At 44.7% G+C, this 20,172-nt stretch overlaps 2 protein-coding genes across 3 annotated transcripts in view; one reads left to right on the forward strand and one right to left on the reverse strand.

The window, feature by feature from the left end:
- LOC124018237 (putative methyltransferase DDB_G0268948) overlaps positions 1–20,172 on the reverse strand; it is a 212,118-nt gene that overhangs the window by 165,213 nt on the left and 26,733 nt on the right. The gene's annotated exons all lie outside the window — the stretch shown is intronic.
- On the forward strand, positions 1,428–18,408 carry LOC124018240 (receptor activity-modifying protein 1-like; the record flags this gene model as incomplete). Its single annotated transcript, XM_046333503.1, has 2 exons — positions 1,428–1,588; positions 17,429–18,408. Coding segments are annotated over 2 exons (417 nt in total), but the record flags the coding sequence as incomplete, so codon positions are not given.

The raw sequence follows: 20,172 nt of genomic DNA on the forward strand, positions 1-20,172 counted from the left end.
TTGACTTGACAAGGACAGCAATGGAGAAGGAAAGAGCAAAAACAGATCTGGGACAAATAAAATTTGATTTAATTTGATTTGATTTGATTTGATTTGACACTGAGTTTCCCATAAAGTGCTTTGTGCTGTCTGTACAAAAACATCTAACTTTAATCATGAAACTCTCAGACATCAACCTTTCAAACCCTCTTCATTGCTTTGGCACTTAAGAGACAACATTTGGGACTTCTTACAGCTGAGGTAGGCTACCAAGTACTGAGCCCCGACTTTAGCCTGACTTTTTTCGTCCAGGCAGGGGGCACTTCACACCTCTATGTTAGGGACCAGGTTGCCAGGGTACCCAATCAGCCATAGCTGGTAGAGTTACAGACCCCCCCCACCCCTATCTGAACCATTTGGTTGCATTCCAGAGTTCCGGTTGAGAACACCTCTGTAAACCCCTGGGGCTCCACACCAACGTACCAGCTGGACATTTATCTACATGGACAATCCTCTACCTTGGACTGCCTAACATTGTGTTAGTGCGTAGATGACCTTGTAAGTGGACATTGGGTGGCTTAGCGCTCATTTACAGACAGCAAGGAGACCTTCTACAGGGGGAGGGTGGAGCCCTGGCAGAGTGGAACTTTGGACCCTCTCCACTGCAGCCCCATCAATGTCAATAGGTGGTGAACTGTAGTCGATGAACAGCATTCTCACAGCACATCCAAGTGGGATAGGGGCGTGTTCAGAACACTGGCGATTGCGTCATCTGTGGATCTGTTAGGTCGGTATGCACATCCGAATGGGCCAGGGTTTCAGGTAAGGTGGAGCTGATGTGGCCCTTGACCAGCCTCTCAAATCACTTCATGATGAAAACACTGAGTGCTATAGGCAGAGCGATAGTCATTTAGGCAGGTTAGCTTTGTTTGCTTGAGTACAGGGACAATGGTGGACATCTTGAAGCATGAATGACAGACTGGGACAGTCTATTCTGGTGGTCCGTACTGGTCAGGTTAGGATGTTTCCTTCAAGACATGGGTTCAAATAGTACTTGTTGTCTTTAAAATACTTCAAGCTGCATTAGATTGAGCTTGCCTAGTGCAACGGAATGGTCCCAAAAGTGCAAACCTTGCCTATCCGGTACTCCAGGCAGGCTCAATCAAACACTTATTAACAAAGGGTATTTGAGTAAAGATCTTCGTCTGTATGCATCAAGAGTCTCAGAGTGAGACTGCTGATCTAGGATCTGGTGCCCCCTGTCCATATAATCTTATTGTTTATGATCTTAAAGGCAAAACTGATCCTAAATCATCACTCCTACTCTTAGACGCTTGACACATTTAGCCCCTGTTTCATAAACTTGCTGCCTCCTGATTGCTTCCAACAACTACACTACAATCTGATGACATGTTCCTTCCCTCTGAAGCAGCCCGTGGCTTTCCCAAGTGAGCGGCTGCAGCGATGCCTATGGGAGGGCCATTCCCCCAGTGAGTGGCTGCAGCGATGCCTACGGGTGGGCCATCTCTGACTTCTGTGTGACCAAGTTCACTCTGGACATGGAGGCCCTGGACCAGAGCATGTGGTGCAGCTGGTCCGACACTTTTCAGTCAGTATAATCTATATTATTCACCTACATTTGATTCATCCTAAATAAAAATAGAGTTGAGTTCAATGAAATTTTCTTGAATTATATCACTGTATTATTTGTCAGTATTACTTGCAAATGATGCTCTGCCAGTTTAGCAGAGGTCCTTGTCTTTACAAGACCGTTCCATCTGGAGAGTGTTTACATGTCTATCGCCATAACAGACACACAGATAGAAGGATTCCTCATAGGAATGTTCCTGTGATGTGCCAGGAATGTTTCCAAGAGACCAATCCCTTAATGTGAAATCAAATTGACCCAGAAAGTGGTTACTATGTTCTCAGAACTTAAGCTGTGAATGTTCTAGACACATGTCATGGAAACATGGCAGAAACGTTCATGCGACCAGGTTTCTGTGGTTTAGGAGGACATTCCATCAAACGTGGTTGCCATGTTCTCAGAACATGAGATATTCATGTTTTAGACATGTTTCATGGGAGAGTTGCCAGAGCATGTGACCCCAGAACATGTATTACTGTTGCAGAGCCAATCAAGGCCCTGATTGGTGAACATGTATTACTGTTGCAGAGTCTATCAAGGCCCTGATTGGTGAACATGTATTACTGTTGCAGAGCCAATCAAGGCCCTGATTGGTGAACATGTATTACTGTTGCAGAGCCAATCAAGGCCCTGATTGGTGAACATGTATTACTGTTGCAGAGCTAATCAAGGCCCTGATTGGTGAACATGTATTACTGTTGCAGAGCTAATCAAGGCCCTGATTGGTGAACCACTGATCCGTTCATCGTTCTTTGTCTGTTTCAAAGTTAAGGATGCTCACGCATAGAATGTTTTCAACTTAGATATTTGACACACTTTGACACACATAATGAAATTATGCATGTTATTTTATAGAGTGGTTATTATTCAACATGTCCTCAACTGGGATTTAAATTTACAACGTTTAGGTTCAGAGTACTCAGATCTTCCTGCTTCACCACCATCTTTCAGTTAATATGACTGTTCTTTAATCAATGATTTGATTGACTTATTTCAGCAATTGAAGGACATTCAGTATAGTTGTGTAATGATGGTGGGGCATGTCAACCTGTTTTAATGATCCTCCTGAATCACTAGGATCAATAATAGTTTGTCTGGAGTGTACTTTTAACAGAGCTGAGATTCATCCTATTGCTTACACCTATCAAGTTGTCTCAGATCTAAACAATTGCCTAGGGAGAAGGGTTTAGTGTTTCTTCTGGACAGGGCCTAACTATACTGGCCCAATAAGCACATGCAAGAACAGTCCCGTGTCCAGTTTTCATTCAAACATTTTAATATGTTCCACCATCATTAGACAACTAACAAATTACTGATGAGAGAATAGTCAAATGAACTGACAACTATCCAATCACTGATGAGAGAATAGTCAAATGAACTGACAACTATCCAATCACTGATGAGAGAATAGTCAAATGAACTGACAACTATCAAATCACTGATGAGAGAATAGTCAAATTAACTGACAACTATCCAATCACTGATGAGAGAATAGTCAAATGAACTGACAACTATCCAATCACTGATGAGAGAATAGTCAAATGAACTGACAACTATCCAATCACTGATGAGAGAATAGTCAAATTAACTGACAACTATCCAATCACTGATGAGAGAATAGTCAAATTAACTGACAACTATCCAATTACTGATGAGAGAATAGTCAAATTAACTGACAACTATCCAATTACTGATGAGAGAATAGTCAAATGAACTGACAACTATCCAATCACTGATGAGAGAATAGTCAAATGAACTGACAACTATCCAATCACTGATGAGAGAATAGTCAAATGAACTGACAACTATCCAATCACTGATGAGAGAATAGTCAAATTAACTGACAACTATCCAATCACTGATGAGAGAATAGTCAAATGAACTGACAACTATCCAATCACTGATGAGAGAATAGTCAAATGAACTGACAACTATCCAATCACTGATGAGAGAATAGTCAAATGAACTGACAACTATCCAATCACTGATGAGAGAATAGTCAAATGAACTGACAACTATCCAATCACTGATGAGAGAATAGTCAAATGAACTGACAACTATCCAATCACTGATGAGAGAATAGTCAAATTAACTGACAACTATCCAATCACTGATGAGAGAATAGTCAAATGAACTGACAACTATCCAATCACTGATGAGAGAATAGTAAAATGAACTGACAACTATCCAATCACTGATGAGAGAATAGTCCAATGACCTGACAACTATCCAATCACTGATGAGAGAATAGTCAAATGAACTGACAACTATCCAATCACTGATGAGAGAATAGTCAAATGAACTGACAACTATCCAATCACTGATGAGAGAATAGTCAAATGAACTGACAACTATCCAATCACTGATGAGAGAATAGTCAAATGAACTGACAACTAACACAGATGTGGTTTAGCAACACCATCTAAATGTTGTGAACCATGAGGTTGTGAGTTCAAATCAAAGGTGTGAACATATTGAATAATAATTGCTGTATGAATGAACATGCACAATGGAATCATGTGTGTCAAATATGTAAGTTGAAAACACTATGTTAAAAGCACTGTCTGTGTGTAACCTTGCCAACAGACAGAACGAGCTGTGAATGGATCTGTGGTTCACCAATTAGGGCCTTGATGGGCTTGGCAATAGCAACAAGGTGTGATGTGTAATAAAAAAATATATTTTCTTTGGAGAACATTTCTTTGGGACCATCAGGCAATGTCCTGACAACTTATACACAGAAAGGTTCCTGCAGCGTTCCCATGAAACGTGTCTAGAACATTAATGTTGTATATTCTAAAAACCATGTTCTAGATAATTCTGCTTGATAATAAGGGAACGTTCTCCTAACGTTATCACCAAAACATGCTGAAAAGGTTCTCTGAAGGTTTTTTGTTAGCATAGATAGAATGTTCCCCAGACTAATGGAAAACTGGTCACTCAAACATTATGAGAACATTACTGGTAACATCACAAAAATGTTCTCTTTCTCTCTCCCTAGAATTGTTAGCTGGGTAGGGAGGGAAGAAGAGAGAGAGATGGAGGGAGAGAGAGAGAGAGAGAGGTGGGAGAGAGAAGGAGAGAGAAAGAGAGAGAGGTGGGAGAGAGAGGAAGAGAGAGATAGAGAGAGGTGGGAGAGAGAGAGAGAGAGAGAGAGAGAGAGAGCGAGAGAGAGAGAGAGAGAGAGAGAGAGAGAGAGAGAGAGAGAGAGAGAGAGAGAGAGAGAGAGAGAGAGAGAGAGAGAGAGAGAGAGAGAGAGAGAGAGAGAGAGAGAGAGAGATAGATAGATAGATTTAGTGAGCAGGTCAACTCTGTTTTGCGTGTGGATAGAAAAAACGAAGAGGAAGAGAGGGATTGAGAAAGAGACAGAACTTTGCATAAACAAATATTTGGCCAACCAGCCCCTCTGGACTTGGTGTGTGTGTGTGTGTGTGTGTGTGTGTGTGTGTGTGTGTGTGTGTGTGTGTGTGTGTGTGTGTGTGTGTGTGTGTGTGTGTGTGTGTGTGTGTGTGTGTGTGTGTGTGTGTGTGTGTTCATGGCCAGGTCAGGACCACATGCCCTATTAGAAGTTGAACAGTAGTCACCTTTGGGGTTTCCAGTGTCAAACAGAGTCAGAAATAACACTGAATTCATCTACTCTCTTTTAGAACAAAGTTTCCAATTAAGTAAACATTTAATCAACTTTACTCAGTCGAAACACCTCTGATATTATCAGGAGACCAAAGGCACTTCAGTGTGTCTTAGCTCTAATTATATTCACTCAGTCATGCTGCTGTGTAGCTCCCCTGGTATGATGTTGGGAGTTCCACTGCTGGTATGACCCCTCTCTAACCCCTACCACCAGTATGGTAGTTATATTTAGGTGTGTGGTGTGTCCCCTCTCTATCCCCTACCACCAGTATGGTAGTTATATTTAGGTGTGTGGTATGTCCTCTCTCTAACCCCTACCACCAGCTATGGTAGTTATATTTAGGTGTGTGGTATGTCCCCTCTCTAACCCCTACCACCAGTATGGTAGTTATATTTAGGTGTGTGGTATGTCCTCTCTCTAACCCCTACCACCAGCTATGGTAGTTATATTTAGGTGTGTGGTGTGTCCCCTCTCTATCCCCTACCACCAGCTATGGTAGTTATATTTAGGTGTGTGGTGTGTCCCCTCTCTATCCCCTACCACCAGCTATGGTAGTTATATTTAGGTGTGTGATATGTCCACTCTCTATCCCCAACCACCAGCTATGGTAGTTATATTTAGGTGTGTGGTATATCCCCTCTCTATCCCCTACCACCAGCTATGGTAGTTATATTTAGGTGTGTGGTGTGTCCCCTCTCTAACCCCTACCACCAGCTATGGTAGTTATATGTAGGTGTGTGGTATGTCCCCTCTCTCTATCCCCTACCACCAGCTATGGTCGTTATATTTAGGTGTGTGGTATGTCCCCTCTCTAACCCCTACCACCAGCTATGGTAGTTATATTTGGGTGTGTGGTGTGTCTCCTCTCTATCCCCTACCAACAGCTATGGTAGTTATATTTAGGTGTGTGGTGTGTCCCCTCTTTATTCCCAACCACCAGCTATGGTAGTTATATTTAGGTGTGTGGTATGACTCCTCTCTAACCCCTACCACCAGCTATGGTAGTTATATTTAGGTGTGTGGTATGACTCCTCTCTATCCCCAACCACCAGCTATGGTAGTTATATTTAGATGTGTGGTGTGTCCCCTCTCTAACCCCTACCACCAGCTATGGTAGTTATATTTAGGTGTGTGGTGTGTCCCCTGTCACGAACCGGCTCAAAGCCCGTAACAAAGGGAGACAACGTGGAGATAAGGAGTAGCAAAATCTATATTTATTAAATAAGTAACTAAGTATAATATACAATGGTGTGTGTAATCAGTAATCAGTAGTGTAAGTGAGTGTTTTGCATGCATGAATGTGATAATGCAGGGTGATGAAAGGTGCCAAAGCAAACAAACAAAAGGCCACCAAGAACCACAACAGAATCTACAACAGGTGTCTGCATGGAGAGAGTCTCCTCCATGAATGTGGAAGAGGTCTATTTATCCTGGGAGACACCTGGCCCAGGTGTTTCCCATATAGCTGACGACCCTCTCAACTCCGCCCACCGGCATCCTAATAAGGAAACAAGAACAAAGACAGAATACGGCAGACAGAGTGGGAGGGTCGTCACATTCCCCCCCATAAAACCGGGGACCAACAAGGACCCCGGAACAACATACCAGCCTCCCGCGTCCCAAATTGACACAGGCCTCCGCGTCCCAAATTGACACAGGCCTCCGCGTCCCAAATTGACACAGGCCTCCGCGTCCCAAATTGACACAGGCCTCCGCGTCCCAAATTGACACAGGCCTCCGCGTCCCAAATTGACACAGGCCTCCGCGTCCCAAATTGACACAGGCCTCCGCGTCCCAAATTGACACAGGCCTCTGCGTCCCAAATTGATGAGGGTTTACGTGTTCACACTTACAATTTGCCCCAGCCAACCTCCTCCCCAGACCTCAGCAACCTTCGCACAGGAAGCAACATTTAAGAGGAAAGAAAACAAGACCAGGAGGGAGCAGACAGGACAGAGAGAACATGACAATACGAAACAATGGTCAGTCACGTAAACATTAGGAACAGGGCGCACGAGAGAGCGCATCAGCAATCACGTTTTCAGTCCCCCGGATGTGCCTCACATCGAGATGGAATGATTGTAAAAATAAACACCATCGCATTATCCTCTGGTTTGGACACATCATGGACCTCAAAAAAGTGAGGGGGTTATGGTCGGTGTAGACCACAATAGGTACTACCCCGACCCGACATACACTTCGAAGTGTTGTAGCGCCCAAATGAGTGCTAGCGCTTCCTTTTCAATAACCGAATAGTTCAACTGATAATCGTTAAACTTTTTAGAAAAGAAACTAACAGGCCTCTCAATCCCAGACACATCTGCTTGCAGCAAAACTGCACCTGCCCCCACATGACTAGCATCCACCTGCAAGGTAAATGACAAATCCATGCGAGGAGCAGCCAGCACTGGAGTTGAGGTAAGCAACCTCTTTGAATCTTCAAAAGCGTGTTGACAACGAGTAGACCAAACGTAAACAGCCTTAGCTTTCAGCATATCTGTCAAGGGAGCGACCACAGTAGAGAAGTTATTACAAAAACTACGGTAATAACCAATCATGCCCAAGAAACGCATCAGTTCCTTTTTAGTAGTTGGTGGTGGAAAAGCATCAATAGCCACCACTTTAGCCCGAACAGGACGCACTTCACCCTGCCCAACCACTTTTCCAAGGTATGTAATGGTCGCCTGAGCAAACTCACATTTTGCCAGATTGATTGTGAGGCGACCCGCAGCCAGACGTTCGAACAAGGCTTGAATACGGGACAGATGTTCTTCCCAAGTATCTGCATAGATCACTACATCGTCCAAATAAACAGCACACCCGGTCAGACCGGCGACAACCCTGTTCATAAGTCGCTGAAAAGTGGCAGGTGCATTGCGCAGACCGAAACTCATAACTGAATACGAGTACAGACCAAAGGGTGTAATAAAGGCAGAGATTTCACGTGCCCTACTCGTCAGTGGCACCTGCCAATAGCCTTTTAACAGGTCAAATTTGCTCACAAACTTAGCTGCACCGACTTGATCAACACAGTCCTCCATCCGAGGAAGAGGAAATGAATCTGGCTCTGTGACACTGTTTACCTTACGGTAGTCCGTACAAAAACGGTTTGTTCCATCCGGTTTACTGACCAAGATACAGGGAGAAGCCCAACTGGAGAAAGAAGGCTCTGCTATCTTACTCTCCAGCATGTACTTGACCTCAGCATCCAGACAACGTAGTTTCTCTGAAGAAACTCTATAGAACCGCTGACGAATGGGGTCAGCACCTCCAATGTCAATATCATGTTCTATTAAGTTTGTACGTGTAGGTGTATCAGAAAATAAACCTGGAAATCTCTGAATCAGACCAACCATCTCTTTCCGCTCATCAACAGGTAGGTGAGTGAGAAGACTGTCTAAAATATCCAGTGTTTCTGAATTTTTCAATCTACCCTGCAATATACAATCGTCAGGACCAGGAACATCTTCCTCCTCATGCACAGGTCTAGCACGACAAGAACCCAAGGAAACAACGGTATCAGCCAAAAGAACAGGTTTACCGTCCTCTGTAGAATCCCACTGTTCAGTCTCAGAGGAACGTGCATAATAGGGTTTTAACAGATTTACATGGCACAGCTGGTGTGCTTTCCTCCGTTCTGGAGTGGCAACTAGATAATTTTGCTCAGTGTACTGGCGCACCACTGTATATGGACCTTGAAATTTGGCTTGAAAAGGAGAACCAACAATTGGCAGCAGAGCAAGAACCTGGTCACCTGGACTAAAGTGACGAGGCTCAGTTCGGCGATCAAATATGCCCTTCATCCTCTCCTGTGAAGATGATAACTTCTCTTTAGCCATTTCACCAGCGGCATACAGCCGTCGCCGGAAATCACACACATACGAACACAGGGACTGAGGAGGCTCGGGAGACTTCCAGTCATCCTGGAGAACAGATAAAAGTCCACGCACCCTATGTCCAAACACAAGGTCATTTGGACTGAAACCTGTGCTCTCCTGTGAAACTTCCCTAGCGGCTAACAGTAACCAAGGCAACCCCTCCTCCCAATCCTTATCCATCTCAGTACAATAAGCTCTCAACAAAGACTTAAGTGTTTGATGGAAACGTTCCAGTGCTCCTTGACTTTGCGCGTGATAGGCGCTAGACACATTGTGTTTAATATGGAGCTGTTGAAGAACCTGACCAAACAGATTAGAGGTAAAATTAGATCCTTGATCACTCTGAATGACCTTAGGGATTCCAAACAATGAGAGAAACTGAGTCAAAGCTTTTAACACCGATTTAGTCGTGATAGATCGGAGAGGATAGGCAGCAGGAAACCTAGTGGTCTGACACATCACAGTGAACAGGTAACTGCTACCCTTTTTAGAACGAGGCAGAGGACCCACACAGTCAATAATCAGATACTCAAAAGGTTGGCTGAGTACAGGAATAGGAAACAATGGTACTGGTTTAATAACTTGATTAGGCTTACCAGTTAATTGACATGTGTGACAAGTTTTGATAAAATCAGAAACATCCCTCTTTAATCTAGGCCAAAAGAAATGTCTTAATATGTGATTGTAGGTTTTCCTCACCCCCATATGTCCAGCAACGTCGCTGTGAGAAGTTTCCAACACCAACTCACGAAGCTTAACTGGTACAACAACTTGACTAATTGCCTCCCCCAGAAAAACACTATCATGAGACACCCACTTTCTCATCAGGACATCCTCTTGGAGAAAATAGCCATGGGCGACATCTCCCAACTGTTCTATAGGCACAATTTGATCACGCAACTCTTCCAACGTGGGGTCATCCCGTTGAGCATTGATTAGATCTGAGCGGGTTACAGATAACGGGATAACAGGGAAGACAGTGACATACTTTGTATTATTATCATTAGTCGGCGCAGTGACTAGTTCGCCACGGCTCATAGAACGTGTCACTGCACACGCAGAGAACACCTCTGGGAAACTCTGTACACTCTCATCAGGAATCCCAACAAATGACGGCTTAGTGGAAACCACTAGAGATGGAAACACGACTGGCCATACACGCTCACCTGCCAAGTTATTCCCAAGGATAACGTCGATACCCTCAATAGGCAACGAAGGACGCACCCCCACAACAACTTCACCCTTCACCAGCCCACAATCCAACATCAGTTTATGCAATGGAACTGACAGAGTGTTCAAACCTATTCCCCTAATTAGAACACTATTCCCCGAATCAGTCTCAGCAGAAAAGGGTAACACAGACTCCAACACAAATGATTCAGAGGCACCTGTGTCTCTCAGGATCTTCACTGGCACTAGGTCTTTACTTCCTAACATAGACACAAAACCTTCTGTAATGAAAGGTAAATAGTCTGGATCAATATGGACTTTCACATTCTCCTGGGCCTGAGGAAATGAGTCAAGAATGAACTGATGTGGAACAGGTGCAGCTAACGCAGCAGGCTTAGATTTAGCGTAAGCACCCTTTGACCTGAGAAGTGGACATTCGTTTTTCCAATGACCTGAACCTTGACAGTAGTGACACTCCTGCCCAAAGTCAGCCTTACCATGGGAGTCAGGTTCAACCCTAGTTGAATAGAACTCTGCCCGAGAACCAAAGTATCTCGGTGAGCGAAGCCCAAATCTATCCGAATGCCCCCACTCTTTCCGAATACGGGGTTTTGCAAAGACACTTTTGTGAGTCAACACATACTCGTCCGCCAAAACCGCAGCTTCAGCAACATTCTTTACTTTCTGTTCATTAATATAAGTGGCAATACGATCAGGAATTGTGTCCTTAAATTGCTCTAACATAATCAGATCACACAGCCCTTGGAAAGTCACAACTGCAGAGGCGGAACACCAGCGATTAAACTGTAAAGATAACTGTCGCGCAAACTCAACATGAGTCTGGTTATCGTCCCTTTTTAAAGTTCTAAATCGTTGACGGTAAGCCTCAGGGACCAATTCATAAATCTGTAACACAGCTGTTTTAACTTTATCATAACTGGCACTGTCGTGTACACTAAGAGCTGAATATGCTTCCTGCGCTTTACCAGTCATCACACACTGCAACATTAAAGTGCGGTCAGAATCAGGCCAACTCCTAGCGTCAGCAACCCGCTCAAACAACGAAAAGAATGTCTCGGGGTCCCTTTCATTAAACCGAGGCAATAACCGCAAGTTCCCAACAATATCAAATGTCTCTGGGGCATGACCAAAAGCGGAACTACCCCTAGGTAAATCTGGGTCACCTTCCCAAAACAAACTCTCCCCTGAGATCTTTCCTTCCCTAACCAACTCTATACGTTCTTGTTGCAACTTGATTTTAGCACGCTCCATATCTTGTTTAAATGCCAATTCCTTTTCATATTTCACACGATCATGCTCTAGCTTCTCACGATCATGCTCTAGCTTCTCACGATCATGCTCTAGCTGTAACAAAAGCAGTTCTTTCTGCTGTTCAAAAAGAAGGCTACTAGGACTAACCGATGGAATGGCCATTGTAACGTTATGGGGAGACAACAAATCCTCAGCAGAGGCTGGCCCGGTGGTAACTTCAAGAATACCACTCTCCATCAGATTGGCTTTCAATATCAACCTAATAGAATTCTTTAGACGTTTAGCACTAATCTCAACCTTGTAGTGTTCCGCGACCTTCAACAGCTGTTCTTTAGTACCTAAATCTAACAATTCCTCTGATGGAGAGCGAATGAACTTATCTACATAAGACGCCATAATCACACAAATTTTTTTTTATCGCTTTCCCTTCTGCTGAGCACACCAGAACACAACCCGAGAATTGACAATCACCCTGAGCACCACAGAAGAGAGATGAGATATGGAGCTTCCCCAAAACCTACAATAACTCAACCTAGTCTTCGTGCAGATTTGCGGTGGGAATTTACGCACTGTAGCCCGCTGGCAAGGAAATAGAACTCCCCAGCATGCTGGCAAATTCCACCAAGCCACGGATGTGCCCCCCGAGACAACTGCTCAGTCCACAGACACCACACAAAAATAACAAACATTAACCATGCCCAACATATTCCAAAAATGAAACACGTCGCTAAACCTATCAGGGGAAAAAGGCTATAGCTCCGGGTAGCAAGTTCCACTACCCTACCCAAATCTCCCACCGAGGTACACAGCAGATTACTCACTTCAGACTGACGTCCCAACAGAAAGTAGAACAAGAGTTCAGGCTAGGCAGGGCCTGGAAACTAACCATTATACTCTCTCCAACATAGCACACAAACCAAACAACAAAGGCAACCAATACTGGGCCGATCACACTCAAACACCATATTCAAACCAAACACGTACCTCCACGGTCTCCCAAACCAATAGTTCAAAGATCCCGGATGAGCCCCACTTGTCACGAACCGGCTCAAAGCCCGTAACAAAGGGAGACAACGTGGAGATAAGGAGTAGCAAAATCTATATTTATTAAATAAGTAACTAAGTATAATATACAATGGTGTGTGTAATCAGTAATCAGTAGTGTAAGTGAGTGTTTTGCATGCATGAATGTGATAATGCAGGGTGATGAAAGGTGCCAAAGCAAACAAACAAAAGGCCACCAAGAACCACAACAGAATCTACAACAGGTGTCTGCATGGAGAGAGTCTCCTCCATGAATGTGGAAGAGGTCTATTTATCCTGGGAGACACCTGGCCCAGGTGTTTCCCATATAGCTGACGACCCTCTCAACTCCGCCCACCGGCATCCTAATAAGGAAACAAGAACAAAGACAGAATACGGCAGACAGAGTGGGAGGGTCGTCACACCCCTCTCTAACCCCTACCACCTAGCTATGGTAGTTATATTTAGGTGTGTGGTATGTCCCCTCTCTAACCCCTACCACCAGCTATGGTAGTTATATTTAGGTGTGTGGTGTGTCCCCTCTCTAACCCCTACCACCAGTATGGTAGTTATATTTAGGTGTGTGGTATGTCCCCTCTCTAACCCCTACCACCAGCTATGGTAGTTATATTTAGGTGTGTGGTATGTCCCCTCTCTAACCCCTACCACCAGCTATGGTAGTTATATTTAGGTGTGTGGTATGTCCCCTCTCTAACCCCTACCACCAGCTCTGGTAGTTATATTTAGGTGTGTGGTATGTCCCCTCTCTAACCCCTACCACCAGTATGGTAGTTATATTTAGCTGTATGGTATGTCCCCTTTCTAACCCCTACCACCAGCTATGGTAGTTATATTTAGCTGTGCTAACCCCTACCACCTAGCTATGGTAGTTATATTTAGCCGTGCTAACCCCTACCACCAACTATGGTAATTATATTTAGGTGTGTGGTATGTCCCCTCTCTAACCCCTACCACCAGCTATGGTATCTACTGTATATTTAGCTGTGCTAATCCCTACCACCTAGCTATGGTAGTTATATTTAGCTGTGCTAAGCCCTACCACCTAGCTATGGTATCTATATTTAGCTGTGCTAACCCCTACCACCTAGCTATGGTAGTTATATTTAGCTGTGCTAACCCCTACCACCTAGCTATGGTAGTTATATTTAGCTGTGCTAACCCCTACCACCAGCTATGGTATCTATATTTAGCTGTGCTAACCACTACCACCTAGCTATGGTAGTTATATTTAGCTGTGCTATCCCCTACCACCTAGCTATGGTATCTATATTTAGCTGTGTTAACCCCTACCACCTAGCTATGGTAGTTATATTTAGGTGTGTGGTATGTCCCCTCTCTAACCCCTACCACCAGCTATGGTAGTTATATTTAGGTGTGTGGTGTGTCCCCTCTCTAACCCCTACCACCAGTATGGTAGTTATATTTAGGTGTGTGGTATGTCCCCTCTCTAACCCCTACCACCAGCTATGGTAGTTATATTTAGGTGTGTGGTATGTCCCCTCTCTAACCCCTACCACCAGCTATGGTAGTTATATTTAGGTGTGTGGTATGTCCCCTCTCTAACCCCTACCACCAGCTCTGGTAGTTATATTTAGGTGTGTGGTATGTCCCCTCTCTAACCCCTACCACCAGTATGGTAGTTATATTTAGCTGTATGGTATGTCCCCTTTCTAACCCCTACCACCAGCTATGGTAGTTATATTTAGCTGTGCTAACCCCTACCACCTAGCTATGGTAGTTATATTTAGCCGTGCTAACCCCTACCACCAACTATGGTAATTATATTTAGGTGTGTGGTATGTCCCCTCTCTAACCCCTACCACCAGCTATGGTATCTACTGTATATTTAGCTGTGCTAATCCCTACCACCTAGCTATGGTAGTTATATTTAGCTGTGCTAAGCCCTACCACCTAGCTATGGTATCTATATTTAGCTGTGCTAACCCCTACCACCTAGCTATGGTAGTTATATTTAGCTGTGCTAACCCCTACCACCTAGCTATGGTAGTTATATTTAGCTGTGCTAACCCCTACCACCAGCTATGGTATCTATATTTAGCTGTGCTAACCACTACCACCTAGCTATGGTAGTTATATTTAGCTGTGCTATCCCCTACCACCTAGCTATGGTATCTATATTTAGCTGTGTTAACCCCTACCACCTAGCTATGGTAGTTATATTTAGGTGTGTGGTATGTCCCTCTCTAACCCCTACCACCAGCTATGGTAGTTATATTTAGGTGTGTGGTGTGTCCCCTCTCTAACCCCTACCACCAGTATGGTAGTTATATTTAGGTGTGTGGTATGTCCCCTCTCTAACCCCTACCACCAGCTATGGTAGTTATATTTAGGTGTGTGGTATGTCCCCTCTCTAACCCCTACCACCAGCTATGGTAGTTATATTTAGGTGTGTGGTATGTCCCCTCTCTAACCCCTACCACCAGCTCTGGTAGTTATATTTAGGTGTGTGGTATGTCCCCTCTCTAACCCCTACCACCAGTATGGTAGTTATATTTAGCTGTATGGTATGTCCCTTTCTAACCCCTACCACCAGCTATGGTAGTTATATTTAGCTGTGCTAACCCCTACCACCTAGCTATGGTAGTTATATTTAGCCGTGCTAACCCCTACCACCAACTATGGTAATTATATTTAGGTGTGTGGTATGTCCCCTCTCTAACCCCTACCACCAGCTATGGTATCTACTGTATATTTAGCTGTGCTAATCCCTACCACCTAGCTATGGTAGTTATATTTAGCTGTGCTAAGCCCTACCACCTAGCTATGGTATCTATATTTAGCTGTGCTAACCCCTACCACCTAGCTATGGTAGTTATATTTAGCTGTGCTAACCCCTACCACCTAGCTATGGTAGTTATATTTAGCTGTGCTAACCCCTACCACCAGCTATGGTATCTATATTTAGCTGTGCTAACCACTACCACCTAGCTATGGTAGTTATATTTAGCTGTGCTATCCCCTACCACCTAGCTATGGTATCTATATTTAGCTGTGTTAACCCCTACCACCTAGCTATGGTAGTTATATTTAGCTGTGCTAACCACTACCACCTAGCTATGGTAGTTATATTTAGCTGTGCTAACCCCTACCACCTAGCTATGGTGTCTATATTTAGCTGTGCTAATCCCTACCACCTAGCTATGGTAGTTATATTTAGCTGTGCTCAGCCCGCTGGTAATTCAAGCTGCTAGTTTGCCTTTTCCCACTCCGTCGGTTGGAGACAGAAACAGACCTGTTTTCAAAGAATCACTTTTCAGACATGTTTTGAGGAATGGCTATTTTGATGCATTTTTTACATTACAGCCTAATTCTAAAATTGATTAAATGTTTTTGTTTTCATCAATCTACACACAGTACGCCATAATGACAAAGAAAAAAATGGTTTGTAGACATTTTTGCTAATTTATTTTAAAAAGAAAAACGGAAATATCACATTTATGTAACTTTTGCAACTTTTGCATTGTGTCTTCCTGGGTATGACGTTACAAGCTGTATTTGGGGAGTTTCTCCCATTCTTCTCTGCTGATCCTCTCAAGCTCTGTCAGGTTGGATGGGGAGCATCGCTGCACAGCTATTTTCAGGTCTCTCCAGAGATGTTCGATCGGGTTCAAGTCCGGGCTCTGGCTGGGCAACTCAAGGACATTCAGAGACTTGTCCTGAAGCCACTGCTGTGTTGTTTTGGCTGTGAGCTTAGGGTCGTTGTCCAGTCTGAGGTCCTGAGTGCTCTGGAGCAGGTTTTCATCAAGGATCTCTCTGTACTTTGCTCTGTTCATCTTTGCCTCGATCCTGACTAGTCTTCCAGTCCCTGCCGCTGAAAAACATCCAATCAGCATGATGCTGCTCCCACCATGCTTCACCGTCGGGATGGTGCCATGTTTCCTCCAGACGTGACGCTTGACATTCAGGCCAAAGAGTTCAATTTTGGTTTCATCAGACCAGACGATCTTGTTTCTCATGGTCTGAGAGTGTTTTGGCAAACACCAAGCGGGCTGTCATGTGTCTTTTACTGAGGAGTAGCTTCCGTCTGGCCCCTCTACTATAAAGGCCTGATTGCTGGAGTGCAGCAGAGATGGCTATCCTTCTGGAAAGTTCTCCCATCTCCACAGAGGAACTCTGGAGCTCTGTCAGAGTGACCATCGGGTTCTTTGTCACCTAAGCCCATTCTCCCCTGATTGCTCAGTTTGGCCGGGCAGCCAGCTCTAGGAAGAGTCTTGGTGGATGCAAACTTTTTCCATTTAAGAATGATGGGGGCCACTGCGTTCTTGGGGACCTTCAATGCTTCAGAAATGTTTTGGTACCCTTCCCCAGATCTGTGCCTCGACATAATCCTGTCTTGGAGCTCTACGGCAATTCCTTCAAACTCATGGTTTGGCGTTTGCTCTGACTGTGTGACCTTATATAGACAGGTGTGTGCCTTTCCAAATCATGTCCAATCAACTGAATTCCACACAGATGGTCTACAATCAAGTTGTAGAAACATCTCAAAGATGATCAATGGAAGCAGGATGCACATGAGCTCAATTTCGAGTCTCATAGCATAGGGTCTGAATACTTATGTAAATAAGGTATTTCTCTTCTTTTTTTTTAGACAGTTTTCTCTTTGTCATTATGGGGTATTGTGTGTAGATTGATGCTGATTATTATTATTTTAATCTATTTTAGAATAAGACTGTAATGTAACAAAATTTGGGAAAAATCAAGGGGTCTGAATACTTCCCGAATGCCCTGTATTTAAAAGTTTTCTCATGCTGCCCCCTAGTTTCAATGTTTTATCCCCACTTGCAGGCCTTACGAGGAACTGACCAACTGCACCTATTTTGTGGCACTCAAGATGCACTGCTTCTGGCCCAACCAGCAGATAGACCAACTCTTCATACGCCTCCACCGGGACTACTTTCACGACTGCGCTCTGACCGGCAGGCTGCTTCGGGACCCTCCTATACGTATCTTGGGGCCTTTCATTGGAGTGCCTGTGCTGGTCACTCTGCTCATGACTGCCCTAGTGGTGTGGAGCGGTAAATGCTGCCAGGGAATCGTGTAACTGTATCATCGTGGGTGAAGGTGCCCCTGGGTACAGAATACAGATCTAGGATCAGTTTGCCCTGCCAAAATTCTAAACTGAATCATTAGCGGTGGAAACGCAAAACTGACCCAAGGCCAGCTTCTAGGGATCAACCTGACCTCTTGGAAAACGAACTCCAGCTTATCTGATAGGGGAGCCATGATGGAGGGGACACTGAACTGGGGCAAACGACAAGCAGAGATACCCAACAGCATCCTAAGACTGTAATCTTTCTGTGATGGTTGTTGTTTGATGGACACTGGCGGTATGAGTGAAGGACCTCTCAGAAGCCTACTACTGAAACAAAGCAAAGGCTATTTAACATTGTACTGTGGCTCATCGATAACCCTAGAAATTCCAATTGAAAACATGCACTGTAATGTTGTAAACCACAAAGTGGCCAACCAAGAGAGGGCTAATGTTGTGTAGAGCACGGAGGACACAAAATAAATACTTCGTATGTCAAAATCAATGCAACAACATCTGTAATGTAGCTTAGGGCACCAGCCAAGTCTTTACATGAACTGAATAGATGTATATAAAGGGCTTCATAGAAAAGGCTGTATTTGATCTAGACAGCCACGGCCAGTAGCCACGCCCAGTAGCCATGCCCAGTAGCCATGCCCAGTAGCCATGCCCAGTAGCCACGCCCAGTAGCCACGCCCAGTAGCCACGCCCAGTAGCCATGCCCAGTAGCCACGCCCAGTAGCCACACCCAGTAGCCAAGCCCAGTAGCCACGCCCAGTAGCCACGCCCAGTAGCCACGCCCAGTAGCCACGGCCAGTAGCCACGGCCAGTAGCCATGCCCAGTAGCCATGCCCAGTAGCCACGCCCAGTAGCCACGCCCAGTAGCCATGCCCAGTAGCCACGCCCAGTAGCCACGCCCAGTAGCCACGCCCAGTAGCCAAGCCCAGTAGCCACGCCCAGTAGCCACGCCCAGTAGCCACGCCCAGTATCCAAGCCCAGTAGCCACGCCCAGTAGCCACGCCCAGTAGCCATGCCCAGTAGCCAAGCCCAGTAGCCACGCCCAGTAGCCACGCCCAGTAGCCACGCCCAGTAGCCACGCCCAGTAGCCACGCCTTTGAAACCCAACAAAACAGGAATGATCTTCATCAGAACATGTTGTTTTATATTCTACTGTTTCACAATGGATTACAGAGCCATGACCACTGCATGTACCTATAGATACACGTGTCTGATTATTCATTCATTAGTATCTATTCATGTGCATTCTAAACACAGAAATAAACAACTACAAATACTAATATGATAAAAGTGAAATAAGAAATCGTTTTTGGTATCCATTTATTTTTCAATATGATATTTGTTTGATATCCAAACATGAATGAGAACAGAATTGAACTCCGACCTGAGGAGTGTAGAGATGCCCCTTCAGCCCACAGCCAGAACCAAAGCTCTCTTCCTGGCACTGAGTGTCATACTACCATCCACCTACTACCATATCTATCAGATTCAGGAGTCAGAGAACTCCAACATCCCAATACACACACACCTGTGTAGAGAGGTATCAAACATACATTACAATATGAACCATTCAAAAACAACCGGCTGTTCTCATACTGTGGTGGGCAGAAGAAGAAGGCACACACACACGCACGCACGCACGCACACACACACGCACGCACGACACACATACACGCACGCACACACACACACGCACGACACACAGACACAGACAGACACACACACACACACACACACACACACACACACACACACACACACACACACACACACACACACACACACACACACACACACACACACACACACACACACACACACACACACACACACACACACACACACACACACACACACACACACACTTTTTTCTTGTTTTATGAAAAGGCAGTCAGCACACCACACAATGAGTCAGCACACCAGAAGGCCCTGGGTCTCCCTGAAGGAGAATGGAAGAAACTAAAAGATTAAAAGCCACTTTGACTGACAGCTCGCCTTAACACAAGTGGCAGAATATAGTCCCAAAGCCAGCTCGCCATAGCAACGGGGTTATTCATCTCATTGTGACTGCAGTAAAAAAGGCCTCACTCCCCCCTATCTGATATATCTACTGCAGCCCTCATCCTCCGCATACAACACCCGTTCTGCCAGTCACATTCTATTAAAGGTCCCCAAAGCACACACATCCCTGGGTCGCTCGTCTTTACAGTTCGCTGCAGCTAGCGACTGGAACGAGCTGCAACAAACACTCAAACTGGACAGTTTTATCTCCATCTCTTCATTCAAAGACTCAATCATGGACACTCTTACTGACAGTTGTGGCTGCTTTGTGTGATGTATTGTTGTCTCTATCTTCTTGCCCTTTGTGCTGTTGTCTGTGCCCGATAATGTTTGTACCATGTTTTGTGCTGCTACCATGTTGTTTTGCTACCGTGTTGTAGTCATGTTGTGTTGCTACCATGCTGTGTTGTCATGTGTTGCT

The sequence above is a fragment of the Oncorhynchus gorbuscha genome, unplaced genomic scaffold (genome assembly GCF_021184085.1).
Source record: "Oncorhynchus gorbuscha isolate QuinsamMale2020 ecotype Even-year unplaced genomic scaffold, OgorEven_v1.0 Un_scaffold_447, whole genome shotgun sequence".
NCBI lineage: Eukaryota > Metazoa > Chordata > Actinopteri > Salmoniformes > Salmonidae > Oncorhynchus > Oncorhynchus gorbuscha.